This window comes from Colobus angolensis, unplaced genomic scaffold, assembly GCF_000951035.1.
Source record: "Colobus angolensis palliatus isolate OR3802 unplaced genomic scaffold, Cang.pa_1.0 Scaffold60, whole genome shotgun sequence".
Lineage (NCBI taxonomy): Eukaryota > Metazoa > Chordata > Mammalia > Primates > Cercopithecidae > Colobus > Colobus angolensis.
In genome coordinates, this window is record NW_012119599.1 from 2,148,209 (window position 1) to 2,162,157 (window position 13,949).

Sequence of the window (13,949 nt, forward strand, 5' to 3'; positions counted from 1 at the left end):
ACTAAAAATACAAAAATTAGCCGGGTGTGGTAGCGCGTGCCTGTAATCTCAACTACTCAGGAGGCTGAGGCAGGAGAATCACTTGAATCCGGGAGGTGAAGACTGCAGTGAGCCAAGATCATGCCACTGCACTCCAGCCTGGGCAACAGAGACCCTTTTCAAAAAAAAAAAAAAGAGAGATCCTATCGTTTACAACGTAATTAACTGGGGAGTATTATGTTAAGTGAAATAAGCCAGGCACAGAAAGACAAACATCACATGTTCTCACTTATTTGTGTATCGAAAAATCAAAACAGTTGAACTCATGGAGATAGAGTAGATGGATGTTCCTGGAGGCTGGGGAGGGTAGTGAGGGGCTGGCAGGGAGATGGGGAAGGTTAATGGGTACCACACACAAACAAAAAAAGAAAAAAAAGAAAGAATGAATAAGACATACTATTTGATAGCACAACCAGGTGACTATAGTCAATAATAACTATACATTTTAAAATAACCTGGCCGGGCGCGGTGGCTCACACCTGTTACCCCAGCACTTTGGGAGGTCAAGGCAGGCGGATCATGAGGTCAGGAGCTCGAGACCAGCCTGGCCGATATGGTGAAACCCCATCTCTACAAAAATTAGCCGGGCATGGTGGCGGGCACCTGTAGGCCCAGCGACTTGGGAGGCTGAGGCAGAAGAATTGCTGGAACCCAGGAGGTGGAGGTTGCAGTGAGCCAAGATCACACCACTGCACTCCAGCCTGGGTGACACCGCGAGACCCCATCTCAAAAAAAAAAAAAAAAAAAAAGTAAGCCAAGCACGGTGGCTCACGCCTATAATCCCAGCACTTTGGGAGGCTGAGGTGGGTGGATCACGAGGTCAGGAGATCGAGACCATCCTGGCTAACACGGTGGAACCCCGTCTGTACTTTAAAAAAAAAAATTAGCCAGGCGTGGTGGCAGGCGCCTGTAGTCCCAGCTACTCGGGAGGCTGAGGCAGGAGAATGGTGTGAACCCGGGAGGCGGAGCTTGCAGTGAGCTGAGATCCCGCCAGTGCACTCCAGCCTGGGCGACAGAGCCAATCTCCGTCTCAAAATAAATAAATAAATAAATAATAACCTAAAAAGATTGTAACTGGATTGTTTGTAATTCAATGGATAAATGCTTGAGTGTTTAGGGGAAAAAAAAGAACCAAAACCCCACTCTAGATTTACCCAGGAAACAGTTCCTTTAATGACTGGTTCCTCATTTTTTTCTCCCTCCCATCCAGGCCCGGAGGCTGTTTGATGTCCTGCATGAGCCCTTCTTGAAAGTACCCCGATGACCCCAGCTGCCAAGGAGACGCTCAGGGTAAAAATAAAGCATCCTCCCAGGCCAGGCTCCTGTTGGCTATGCTGGTGCAGTCTCTGGGGAGGGGTTCCTGAGGTGTCACCTTCGGATGGCCTAGGTGGGCACCTTCAGCTTTCTTTAGTTCCTCAGTTTCCCTGGGGCAGATTACACAGGCTGCTGCTGCTTCCTCCACTTCTTGTCCCGGCCTGTGGGAGCCTCCTCCCCAGACTCTGAATTCAGCGGTGGCCCCCGCATCTCCTCTTGGGGCACTGTTTCCGGCATCCAGCTTTCCTGACTCCGCTTCTTCCTCTTCTTGGTGGATCCTGGAGTTGCCCTCGCCTCAGGCTGTCCCTCCCCTGGCAGCTCATGCTCTAGTGGCTGAATCAGCTCAATCCTCAGCTCAGTCATGGTGTGACCTCTCTCTTTCTTTTTCTTCTTCTTGGTGGATGTGGGAGCTACCTGAGGCTCAAGGTCATCCGGCAGCTCAGGCTCCGCCACCTCTGTCTGTGGCTCCACTGTGGCATTTTGCTGTTTGTCTTTCTTCCTCTTCTTTTTGGGAGCTGCCAGGGCTGCCTGGGCCTGAGGCTCAGCTCCATCTGGCTGTTGAGGCTCCATCATCCCCCCTGGGAACTCCAGAGGCTTCATCTCTGGCTCCACTGGCTCCATCGCCTCCGTCCCTGACTCCATCATTGCAATCTGTTCCTTTTCTTTTTTCTTCTTCTTTGTAGGGGGAAGAGGGATGCCTTTCTCCGGTGGCTCCACCTTCACCTGTGGCTGACACTCAACTGTCATCCCCTCCTCTGGCTCCATCCCTTCCATCCCCTTTTGCCTCTTTCTCTTTTTGGTTGGGGACAGGACTGTGTCTTCTAGAGGCTCAGTGTTAATCTGTCCCTGCTTCACTGTCTTGTCTTCTGGCTCGAAGGTTTCTGTCCCTTTGGGCTTCTTCCTCTTCTTGGTGGTGGACGGGAGCAGCACTTCCAGAGGCTCCAATGTCTCCACTGTGGGCTCTGTCCCCACAGGCCCTGCCACCTCTGGTTCTTTCAGCTGCTGATTTTTCTTCTTCTTCTTCTTCTTCCTCACATCCATTTCTGGAGACCCCAAAGCCATGTCCACCTCCAGGACCCCGTGCCCATTCACTGCCTCCAGAGTGACTGGGGCCTCTGTCACCTGCATCTCCTTTTTCTTCTTCCCTGAGGTGAGCAGGTTGGGGGCCAAGGCTGACCTAGGCCCTGTGACTGGTGGGTTGCCCCCAAAGGCACAGAACCGAGGCCGCAGGCCAGGGGGGATCTGTGGTGGGGGACTTGCTGGGATGAGCTGCAGAGGGCTCCCCGACAGGGATTGCTGGGGACCCTCAAGGATCCTTAGGATGCCCTGGGGGGCTGAGGCACAGGTGAGTCCACCTCCTGCCTCCGTTGAGGGGGCCAGCAGGGTTGCTTCTGCAGCCTGGGGACAGCTACTGAGGACTCGATAGCAGTGCCGCTTGCCTGCCAACTTACCCTTGACGATCTGCGAGCCAGAGAGAGGCACATGGCGCCCATTGAAGCTATAGAGAGAAACAGGGAGGACAGAGGCTTAAGTGGAACAGGAGAGGGAAGCTTTTTTTTTTTTTATTGAGACAGACTCTTGCTCTGTCACCCAGGCTGGAGTACAGTGGCACAATCTCAGATCACTGCAACCTCCACCTCCTGGGTTCAAGCGAGTCTCCTGCCTCAGCCTCCCAAGTATCTGGGATTACAGGCGCCTGCCACCATGCCTGGCTAATTTTTGTATTTTTTTTTTTTTTTTTGAGACGGAGTCTCGCTCTGTCGCCCGGGCTGGAGTGCAGTGGCCGGATCTCAGCTCACTGCAAGCTCCGCCTCCCGGGTTTTACGCCATTCTCCTGCCTCAGCCTCCCGAGTAGCTGGGACTACAGGCGCCCGCCACCTCGCCCGGCTAGTTTTTTGTATTTTTTAGTAGAGACGGGGTTTCACCATGTTAGCCAGGTTGGTCTCGATCTCCTGACCTCGCAATCCGCCCATCTCGGCCTCCCAAAGTGCTGGGATTACAGGCTTGAGCCACCGCGCCCGGCCCCATTTTTGTATTTTTAGTAGAGACAGAGTTTCACCATGTTGGCCAGGCTGGTCTTGAACTCCTGACCTCAAGTGATCTGCCCGCCTCGGCCCCCCAAAGTGATGGGATTACAGGCACGAGCCACCGCGCCCAGTGGCCTCTGGTTTTTAATAAAACATGACTAGAGTGACTCCATCTTAAAGTGAGTAGCTAGGCACTTAAAAGGTTCATGCTTATGGCCTGAACATAACCACATCCCAAGCTGACCACCAATTACAATTACAGAATATTTATGGCCATACAGGACATGTCCCACCAAGCCTGCAGAATGTCCAAATGTCCTAAGAATGCAGCCCCCGTTGCTTAAATATAATATAAATGAGCAAGCTTAGGTTGCAGGATTAATAGTCATGGATAACACCAATAGCCCCTACGTTTAGTGAGCTTATCTGCACACTCCAAGTTTAATTATAGTTCCTTATAAGTAGAGATACTAACAAAGGGTTGTGGGTTTCTCCTTTCTGAGGACACTTTACTCTGTAAAGGAGTAGTTTCCAATAAACTTGCTGCTTTCATTGTGCTCTGTGACTGGCCTCGAATTCATTCTTTCCTGTGACAAATTCAAGAACCCGCTAGTGAGGTCTGGATCGGGACCCTCTTTTCCGTCAACAAGACAACTCACCAGTCTGGGGCAAAATCTGCAGGGGCCTGAATAAGCCACAGCTCCGTATCTGGACCCGTCAGCGCCTCCAAGGAGAAACGAGGGGACTCTGAGGCTGGGGGCTTCGCGATAAAGTTAGGGGGACAAGAGAACCGAGCAGCACCTGCAGCAGAAGGGGAAATGGGGTCTACTGACACCTCCTTGCCGGTCCAATCTTGCAGGGCGCACCTATCGGTCCGTTGGTCTTAACCTCGTGAGCACTCCCATCCCCTCAACCTGGTTACTCCTTTCTGCCCACCTGTTCCCCAGAGGCGACCTCAACTTCACCGATCCAACCCCTAGGGGCGCCTTGCTCTCCATGGGTAGCCCACCACAAGATAACCCTCTCTCCGTTCGTATTCTCGTTCGTCCACTGGGAATGCACGCTCTCCGCAAGTCCTGCTTCCAGGGACGCCTCCTTTTCGGCCCGAACCTTCCCGGGCGCCCCTTTCTCCTCCCACCAGCGCACCCTCCGCACCCCGTCAACACGCACGCTCACCACCGGCCTGGGGCTCCTCCATCCCGGGACCCACACCACAGACGACCCAGTAGCTCGGGCTGCTCACACCCGGTTGCAGACCACGTGGATCCAAAGGGGTACGGCCTCATCCGGGAGCGCCCAACTGGTGCAGGAGCGCGGGGGTAGGTATCGCTCGACTCCTGTTCTGCAGGAAAAACTAGGGGAAATTTCCACATGTGCAGATCAGAAAGCCGAGGAAGAAGCCTTTTTCGGAGGAATGTATTCCCGAAAGCCGCTGATTCGTTGTTGTGCTGGAGTCAGAGGCCCTTCGGGTCCCGATGGGTCGCCCCCATCGTCTGTCCAATATGGTTTGTTGCAACGCCTCCTTAAAGGGGCAGCCACACTGCTCTTCCTAAGTCTTAAAGAGACAGGACGGTCGATTGGTGTGAAATTCTTAAAGAGATAGGTAAGAATCCTAGTTAGCAGGGCTGTGCTTTCTGTGTTAAATGCCTTCTGGGGAGGTCCAGATGCCTCGGAAGTTCAGAACTTGACTGGGAGAAGCGGGATAATGGAGAAATAGGGGCAATCCGTCAGGAGGGCGTGAAGTTCCAGCCAGGGGGCGGGGCTTCTGAACTCCGGGGGAGCGGGAAACATAGGGGGAGGAGCTTGTGGTTCTTGAGGGAGGAGCCTCGGACCCAGGAGCCTGACACGCGTGGAGTGGTGCTGAGCACGGTGTAGCGCTTGTGGATCAAATGGGACTTGTAGATGCCCTCGGGGGTTTAGTCTCATGCATGGGAAGCCTCGATGACTTTCAGGAAGGGACCTGATCGGCGACTCCTCCCTGCCCCAGGGCGCGTGTAAACAGCCGCACGTGGACGCAGATTTGGGGGACGCACCCACGTCCCTTCCCACTGGGGCCGCCCCGCGTTGGGCGGCGGTTGGAGCCGCGGGAAGGTGCCTAGACAGGGTGACCCGACTGCATTCCTGGCCGGTGTGTCAGCGCCACTTCCCGCCCCCTCTGCCAAGATTTAGGATCCTACTCCAGAATTGGGGCATCACTTCTATCCAGGTGGGAGAGGCTTTCCAGAGCGGAGGGAGGGTCAAGGGAAAGGGGAAATATTTCCCCTCCCCGGGATCTCCAGACGGTTCCCTTAGCGTGGGCGAGAGAGACACCCGGGTGCTGCCCCTGCGGGCTCCAGGACTACAATTCCCAGAGGACCCGAGGCAAAGAGTCGCCCGAGGTCGGTCGCGGAGGCTGCTGGGGGTTGTAGTCCAAACTAAAATTTTGAACTCTGGCTAGGACATCCTTTAAAGATCCAGTCCGCACTTTTTATCGACGGGGAGATTCGGGCTCAGAGAGACCCGGGGGGATACTGATCAGGAAAGGGGAAACTGCGCCTCAAGGGGTGGAGCAAGGGCTCAGGAGTCAGTCTCCCGCAGCCACAGCGAGGCAGGCCTCTCGGCTGTTCCGTATCTCCCTGGCCAGGTCTCTCTCGGCTTCTGGGCCTCGCCCTTCCTGTCTGTGAAATGGACTCTGGGTGAATCCAAATGGTATCGTCTCGGGCTACGGCCTATCCCTCCCGGACTACAAGTCCCAAGGTGCTCGAGACGACCTCGGCTCCCCCTCCCCTCCGGGACCCGCCTCCCTCCAGCCCAAGTCACGTCGTCTAACCTGTTCCCAGCTCCTGCCCCGCCCCGTTCTCCGCTCCCCGAAGCCGAAGCCCGAGCCGGAGGAAGCCCCCCGGTGCCAGGATCTGCCCGGATCCGTGAGTTTCACCCTCGTGGGGACCAGAGGCCCTGAAAGAGCCCAACACCCGCGTTCCTAGGAGGATTGGGAGGGGACTTGGACGCCAGGTCCCAGGGAGGAATTTGGGGCGCGCTGACACCTGGATCCTTAGAAGGAAATTTAGATACCTGTTTTACTGGAGGGAAGGAAAGCGGGTTCGGATGCCTGAATTCTTGGAATGGAGGGATTTGACCCCTTCATCCCGGGGAGACGTTGGAGCTGGAATTCCTGAGTCTCTCGAACTGGGAGGGCTCTAGGAAGCCGAGTCTTTGGGTAGTATAGGGGTTCGAATCCCCGAGTGTTGGTCAGAAATGAGAGGCTCAGACCGGTGCGGCTCAGGGTGGAATGGGTGACCCCCCTGCCACCCTCAAGCTGCTGTCTCCACCGATCTTCTAGGTCTCTGAGCAGAATTAAGGGTGGGGCAGGGATAGTGGAGCCTGGGTTCCTGAAGTGGAGCATGACAGGTACCCGGGGTCCCTCCGGAGGCTGTGTCCCGGCTCTCCCCCGACTTTTCGGCTCAGGGATGGGGGCGGGGGAGGAGAGAAAACACCGAGGCAGATCTCCAACCTCCTCTGTGCCGCTGAGCGAACCCAACATGTCATTAACCTGGGCGTCAGACCTGCCTAACCAGAGAAGGGACATCCGCCCTAGGGCACCCCCTGGCGGAGGTGGGCTCCCCTATTGCTTTATGGGGTGGGAAACAGCTGGGTTTATACAGGTAGTTCTAGAACCCAGGGCAGAATTCCGGAAAGCGGCTGTTGGATTCTGGGAGGTTTGCATAGCCGAGCATTTAACCATTACACGGAGAGGAAGGGGTAAACTGAGGCTTGGAGCTCACACAGGCAGCAGTTTGTGGGGTCAGGATTCTGCCTCCTCCTTCTGCAGCTCTCTGGGGGACGGGATTCTCTCCGCCCCAGCCAGATTTTCTGACTAACCTTCTGCCTCAGGGCTCCTTGCCCTGACCCTGAGGTGAGAAATGTCACCTCCACGCCCATCTGTCTGACCTGAGGTATTGTGGGAGATAAGGGAGGGACAGAGGCTAATTCTGGAGGTGTCTGTCTGTCCTTGAGGCTGGGGGGAGGGCAGGACCAGGCACCTCCCTCTCTCTGTCTCCCCCTTCTCTCCACCCCCATGCGTCCTAAGCGGGGGGGATTAAAAACAGAATGGGGGAGGCCGGCATCTGATGAGATGGGTGTTTCCCAATGTCTGGGCTTGAAGGACATTTGATGATAGCCTGAAATGAAATTAAAAATAATAACCGTGGCTGCCAAGACAGGGCTCTGGTGTGCCAAGCCCAGAGCTGGTAGGTAGGTAGGAAAGCTCTCATTGTCTAGAGGAGTCTTGGATGGCAGAGGGGTTTCCCTTTGAATAAGGTTTGCTGACCCCAAGGAAGGACTCCTCATTACAAATGGAGAAACGGAGGCTTGAGGGTGGATATTGCTCACACCCTGGGCTTTTGCCAGCTTCTGTCTGGAATCTTCCAGGGCTCTCCCAGCCCCCCATCCCTAAGTGACTGAGAGTGATCGCTGGCCAGACTCAGGAATGTACAGGGGGAATTGAGGACTCTGAGAGGCAAGGGCTCAGGAAGTTGAGACCCTGGATGTCAAAACTCAGGGCTTGTATGATCTCAGAAAGAGTTGAAAGGACCCTTTTAGGGGGAAAAAAATTACATTGAGTCTTGACCCCTCACTCTGTTGCCAGACCCTGTGTTATAATGGACAGCCAAAAACATCTGGTAATTATGAATCCTGTATGTGTGAACTTTATTTCGCGCACTGCATTGTTTTAATCACGGCTTATAAATGTCACTCAATCCTCATACCCCTTTGAGGTGAAGGTATTAATTCCTCCCATGGTCCACACGAGGAAACAGGCACAGAGAAGCTAAATAACAAGCCCCAGTAGAGGCTTAGAGCAGGAAAGGCCCTAGCCCATTCCACAGACGTCCACAAAGGAGGAAACCGAGTCCCAGAGACAGTGGAGCCTCTCCCAGATTCAATGTGACCCGACAGGGATGCAGGAGTCCAGCCTGGGTGTTCCCAGCCCAGTCTGGCTCTCTGACCCGGTTCCTACTGAAGATGACTCCTCCAGGAAGTCCACAGGATCCTTAGCCCTAAAGAACCTGGCTGGGGTGCAGAGGAGGCCAGGGAAGGAGAGCCAGAGGTGGAGCGGAGAGAGGAGCCCAGGGGAGAGTACCTGTGGCTGGCCGGGAGCCCGCGGGAGAGCTAGGAGCTAGAGCTGGAGGGGAGCCCAGGGGAGAGGACTCGGAGGCGGAGGTCAGGGGCAGAGGCCTGGGAACAGGTACACGGCCCGCGCCACCCCCGCGCCCCGCCCTTGTATCCCGCCCGGCCCCGCTCCCTCGCCGCGGGATGTACAGCACCTGCCCGGACCCGCTGCGCATTCCCCCGGCCTGAGCTCAGGCGCAGTCCGCCCTCCTGGCGGGGGTCGGGGCGTGACCGCCCCCTGGTGGCTCCGACGTCCCCATCGCCTGTCCCAGCCACAGCCCCACACCCAGGGTTGGCATTTCTTTAGACCCAGAGGATGTCAGCATGGAATCTGAGAATCTTGGAAATTTGGGGATCGTGGCGCCGTGGCTCACGACTGTAATCCCAATACTTTGGGAGATCGAGCCGGGGAGGATCCCATGAGGCTAGGAGTTCGAGACCAGCCTAAGCGCAGGCGCAAGAGAGACCAAGTCTCTACGGAAAAAAAAGAAAAAAAGAGTCACTTACTGCGGGAATGCTGGCATTGGAGGCTGCACAGACTTGCTCATTTATCTATTTTAACAGACAGTTAACAAAGTATTGTTTGTGTATCTCTGAAATTCTAAATGCCTGAGTTTTGATTCCTGTAGTCTCTTCTTCCTGAGGTCTCAATTCTCAGAGCCCTGAATTCTTCCTGCACCTTCTGACCAGGTGGATTCTTACAGTAGTCCTATGAGGTGAACTGTTATTTATCCCCATTTTACAGATTAGGAAACTGAGGTACTCTGGTCAGGGTTGGACGGTGGTGCTGCCAGATTTGATTATTTGATTCTTTTTTTAAAAAAATTTTTAAGAAATGGGGTCTCACTATGTTGGCCAGGTTGGTCTTGAACTCCTGGCCTCAAGCAGTCCTCCCACCTCGGCCTCCCACCGTGCAAGCATTACAGGTGGAAGCTATCACGCCCAGCCCTCAGATTTGAATTCTTGAAGTCTGACTTCTTACTCGTGCTTTTACCAGCCCCACTATACCATCCATCTAGACTTCCAGGGCAGTGCAATCCTGGGTTAGGTAGAATGTGGTACAGAAAGACTCAGAATTCTGGGTTAGACAAATTGGAGAATTCTAGAATGTTCCAAACATAGAATCTTGGACTCAGAGCTTTCCAACAATAGGCTCTTTAGCTGAGGGGTTTAGGCTCTGTAGAACTTTAGTTACAGTCGGGCTGGGTGTGGTGGTGCACGCCTGTAATCCCAGCACTTTGGGAGGCCGAGGAGGGTGGATCACGAGGTCAGGAGATCGAGACCATCCTGGCTAACACGGTGAAACCCCGTCTCTACTAAAAATACAAAAAATTAGCCGGGCGAGGTGGTGGGCTCCTGTAGTCCCAGCTACTGGGGAGGCTGAGGCAGGAGAATGATGTGAACCCGGAAGGCGGAGCTTGCAGTGAGCCGAGGTCGTGCCACTGCACTCCAGCCCGGGCGACAGAGCGAGACTCTGTCTCAAAAGCACTTTAGTTACAGTCCTAAGGTTCTTACAGTTTCAGAGTCTAGGGCTCATAGAGATTAAAGGGGCCTTTCAGAATAGCTGGTCTGGCCAGGTGTGGTGGTTCACGCCTGTAATCTCAGCACTTTGGGAGGCTGAGGCGGGAGGATTACTTGAGCCCAGGAGTTCAAAACCAGCCTGAGCAACAAAGTGAGACCCCTGTCTCTACAAAATTGTTTTAAAAAATTGGCTAGGTGTGGTAGCGCGAGCCTGTACCTATAGTCTCAGCTACTTAGGAGGCTGAAGTGGGAGGACCACTTGAGCTGGGAGGTCGAGAGGCTGCAGTGAGTCACAGTTGCAGCCTGGGTGACAGAGTGAGACCCTGTCTCAAAAAAAAAAAAAAAAAGTGATTTGCCTCCTTTCACTGTTGGGGAGACTGAGGCCCAGTGAGTGGAGAGGACTCAGTGCCCAAATTCACACACTCCCTGTTCATCCAAATGAGCCGCCAGCTTGAACAGGTTCTGTTCCTTCGACTTTCCAGACAGAGGCAGGTATCAGCATGACCCAGCCTGCCCTGCTGCCTGTACCGCCAGAGCTAAGCGGTGGATGCAGCAGGGTGGTTGCAGAGCTGGTGGGCGTGGTGGCTAGCATGGGGATAGGGAAGGTGCTGGCCTGACCGGTTCCTGGTGGCCTAGCTCCCTCCCACTGGGCCAGTGACCACAGCTACCCCTCCGCCCCTGGTCACCTCCCTGTTCCTCTTGCTAACAATGGGTCAGTGAGAGCCAGACCTCCCACTGACTGGATGGGGACCCTAAGGAAAGGAAGCTGAGCAGTCGCTTCCCTCTGGGACCCCTCTCATCTGGTGGAGATGACCCAGAATAAAGTTAGATCCGGGTGTGAAACCCATAACTACCAACTTCTTGCAGGGTGACCTTGAACATATGTTTCTGAGCCATGCTTTCTTGCCTGCTAGGGTGGTTTTGACTATTGAATGAAGCTTTGAGTGCACGTCATTTCTTACCACTCTAGAAGGGAGTGGCCTCTCAATAATAATAATTATTATTTTTTAATAGAGCCTCGCTCTGTCACCCAGGCTGGAGTGCAGTGGCACAATCTATACTCACTGCAACCTGTGCCTCCCAGGTTCAAGTGAGTCTTGTGCCTCAGCCTCCTGAGTAGCTGGGATTACAGGCACATACCACCATGCCCAGCTAACTTTTGTATTTTTGGTAGAGACGGGGTTTCACCATATTGGCCAGGCTGGTCTCAAACTCCTGGTCTCAAGCGATCCATCCACCTCATCCTCCCAAAGTGCTGGGGTTACAGGCATGAGCCACTGAGCCTGGCTGGTTATTGTTGTGTATTTTTTTTTAATCCATCCATCCTTCCTTCCTTCCTTCCTTCCTTCCTTCCTTCCTTCCTTCCTTCCTCTCTCTCTCTCTCTCTCTCTCTTTTTATTTCTTTTCTTTTCTTTCTAGGTGGAGTCTCGCACTGTTGCCAAGGCTCCGTGCAAGCTCTGCCTCCCGGGTTCACGCCATTCTCCTGCCTCAGCCTCCCAAGTAGCTAGGACTACAGGCTTCGGTCACCATGCCCGGCTACTTTTTTGTCTTTTGAGTAGAGACGGGGTTTCACTGTGTTAGCCAGGATGGTCTCGATCTCCTGACCTCGTGATCCGCCCGCCTGGGTCTCCCGAAGTACTGGGATTACAGGTGTGAGCCACCGCGCCCGACGGTTGTTGTTTTTACTACATTTACTACATTATACCCCAAGCAGTAGGCATGGGTTCTAGTACACAGCAGACAGCAGAATTATTATTATTAAAACAAAAACAAAAAACAAAGAAACAAAAAAACAGGATCTAGCACAGTGCGTCCTGGTCCCTCGTAAACATTCAGTAATTCATAGTTATTTCATCCTGTTTACCGGCACATTGTAGGTGATCAATAGATAATTGTTCAAGGAGTGATGCAGGTCTTCTTAGGACTGAGATAAAGAGATGGACACGGCCGGGCGCGGTGACTCACGCCTGTAATCCCAGAACTACAAAAATTAGCCGGGCGTAATGGCATGCGCTTGTAGTCCCAGCTAGGCAGGAGAATCGCTTGAACCCGGGAGGTGGAGGTTGCAGTGAGCTGAGATCGCGTCAATGCACTCCAGCCTGGGCGACAGAGCGAGACTCCGTCTTAAAAAAAAAGAGAGAGAGAAAGTGAATTACCCGGAGCCTTTAGACTGGATTTGGACTTCTCCGTGGCGCGTGGACTTGGCTTTGGAGGAGTTGGCATTTCCCAGCTGGGGAGGTGAAAGGGTAAAGGGCTTCCGGGGGAAGGAACTGAGTTAAGGCGTTGTCCCGCTCCTGACGGCCCCTGGCTCCCTGAGGGCGGAGTCTAGAGGGGCGGGGTCTTAGCCGGCTCCCTCCCTCCCCACCATGCAGGCGCCCGCTCCGGCCGGCACCATGGACAGCGAGGCATTCCAGAGCGCGCGGGACTTTCTGGACATGAACTTCCAGTGTGAGCTGGAGTGGGAGGGGGGCTGGCGGGGCGGGGTCCTCGGCAGCGGGCGGGGGGTGCTGAGGCCGGCCCCTGCCAGGAGGCCTGGTCCTTACCTCCACTCCCGCCTCCCCAGCGCTGGCCATGAAACACATGGATCTGAAGCAGATGGAGCTGGACACGGCTGCGGCCAAGGTGGATGAACTGACCAAGCAGCTGGAGTCGCTGTGGTCAGACTCTCCCGCGCCTCCTGGCCCGCAGGCCGGACCCCCTTCTAGGGTAAGCCTGGTTCCCGCCTTGACCTCCAAAGCCAGCTTCTCTCCAGACCCCACACCAGAGGCCTGGATTTCAGGCAAGATTGCCCCATATAGTTATGCAGGTTGTGGGCTCTTCAAGGGAACTTGAAAAAAGGGGACCAGGCCAGGCGCGATGGCTCAGGCCTGGAATCCCAACACTTTGGAAGGCCGAGGCGAGAGAATTGCTTGAGCCTAAGAGTTCGAGACCAGCCTCTACAAATAATTTTTTAAAAACCTGGCCGGGCACGGTGGCTTACGCCTGTAATCTCAGCACTTTGGGAGGCAGACGGATCACTTGAGGTCAGGAGTTCAAGACCAACCTGGCTAACACGGCGAAACCCTGTTTCTACTAAAAATATGAAAGTTAGCCTGGTGTGGTGGTGCATGCCTGTAATCCCAGCTACTCAGGAGGCTGAGGTGGGAGGATCACACTAAGTCAGGGAGGTCGAGGCTGCAGTGAGCCGAGGAAAGAAAAAAAGAGACAGAGAGAGAGGAAGGAAGGAAGGAAGGAAGCAAGGAAGGAAGGAAGGGAGAGAGAGAGAGAGAGAGAGAGAAGGAAAGAAGGAAGGAAGGAAAGAAGGAAGGAAGGAAGAAAAAGAAAAAGAAAGAAAGAAGGAAAGAAAGAAAGAAAGAAAGAAAGAAAGAAAGAAAGAAAGAAAGAAAGAAAGAAAAGAGGGGACCAGTGGAGGTGGACATGTAACGGGACCATCGGAAGGAAAGTGACCTTTACCTAAGCGGCATAAAGGCGACACAGCGTAATGGGCTAGCCACAGCTGTCTCCCCACCACTCCTCACCTGAGCTCTCTGTGAATTTCCATCGTCGGTCGGCCTCCTCTGGGTTGACCTCCAGTGATCTCTCTTGACACCCCCTCACACACACCAACCCTTCCACTAATGTCTTCTTTGATGCATCCCTCAATGTTCTGGCCTCCCCACAGCCGCCCCGGTACAGCTCCAGCTCGATCCCTGAGCCCTTTGGCAGCCGAGGGTCCCCCCGGAAGGCGGCCGCCGATGGCGCAGACACCCCGTTCGGACGATCAGAGAGTGCCCCGACCCTGCACCCCTACAGCCCGCTGTCTCCCAAGGGCCGGCCATCGTCACCACGCACCCCGCTCTACCTGCAGCCGGACGCCTACGGCAGCTTGGACCGCGCGCCCTCGCCCCGACCCCGCGCCTT

At 54.6% G+C, this 13,949-nt stretch overlaps 3 protein-coding genes across 5 annotated transcripts in view; 2 read left to right on the top strand and 1 right to left on the bottom strand.

The window, feature by feature from the left end:
* Positions 1 to 1,433, top strand: part of ERCC1 (excision repair cross-complementation group 1) — a 23,515-nt gene extending 22,082 nt beyond the window's left edge. Inside the window, exon 8 of one of the 2 annotated variants that reach the window (XM_011963001.1) lies at positions 1,250 to 1,433. In XM_011963001.1, the coding sequence (XP_011818391.1) occupies positions 1,250 to 1,303 (54 nt within the window). In that variant the 3' untranslated portion in view covers positions 1,304 to 1,433. The remainder of the gene's footprint in view (positions 1 to 1,249) is intronic. The other variant, XM_011963000.1, reaches the window with a different exon arrangement.
* CD3EAP (CD3e molecule, epsilon associated protein) lies at positions 251 to 5,141 on the bottom strand. Of its 2 annotated transcripts, none has more exons than XM_011962998.1 (3): positions 4,557 to 5,141; positions 4,040 to 4,181; positions 251 to 2,851 (listed from the first exon to the last, which is right to left on the bottom strand). In XM_011962998.1, exons 1-3 carry the CDS (start codon positions 4,576 to 4,578, stop codon positions 1,474 to 1,476), a joined length of 1,542 nt encoding a protein of 513 aa, XP_011818388.1. In that variant the 5' UTR covers positions 4,579 to 5,141; the 3' UTR covers positions 251 to 1,473. The 2 variants fall into 2 exon arrangements, with proteins under 2 accessions (XP_011818388.1, XP_011818387.1); XM_011962997.1 differs by having other exon boundaries at positions 1,189 to 2,851; positions 4,551 to 5,141.
* A 7,149-nt stretch (positions 5,142 to 12,290) lies between these two features.
* The window catches only part of PPP1R13L (protein phosphatase 1, regulatory subunit 13 like), a 19,866-nt gene continuing 18,207 nt past the window's right edge, over positions 12,291 to 13,949 (top strand). The window contains exons 1-3 of the mRNA XM_011963156.1: positions 12,291 to 12,497; positions 12,613 to 12,755; positions 13,711 to 13,944. Of these exons, the coding sequence (XP_011818546.1) occupies positions 12,416 to 12,497; positions 12,613 to 12,755; positions 13,711 to 13,944 (459 nt within the window). The 5' untranslated portion in view covers positions 12,291 to 12,415. The remainder of the gene's footprint in view (positions 12,498 to 12,612; positions 12,756 to 13,710; positions 13,945 to 13,949) is intronic.

Coding starts and splice junctions, on each gene's coding strand:
- CD3EAP (XM_011962997.1), bottom strand. CDS start 4,578: ATGGAGGAGCCCCAGGCCGGTGGTGAGC. Junction 4,182..4,550: donor GCCCCAGGCCGGTGGTGAGC/GTGCGTGTTGAC, acceptor CTTCTGCTGCAG/GTGCTGCTCGGTTCTCTTGT. Junction 2,852..4,039: donor GCAGATTTTGCCCCAGACTG/GTGAGTTGTCTT, acceptor TTCTCTCTATAG/CTTCAATGGGCGCCATGTGC.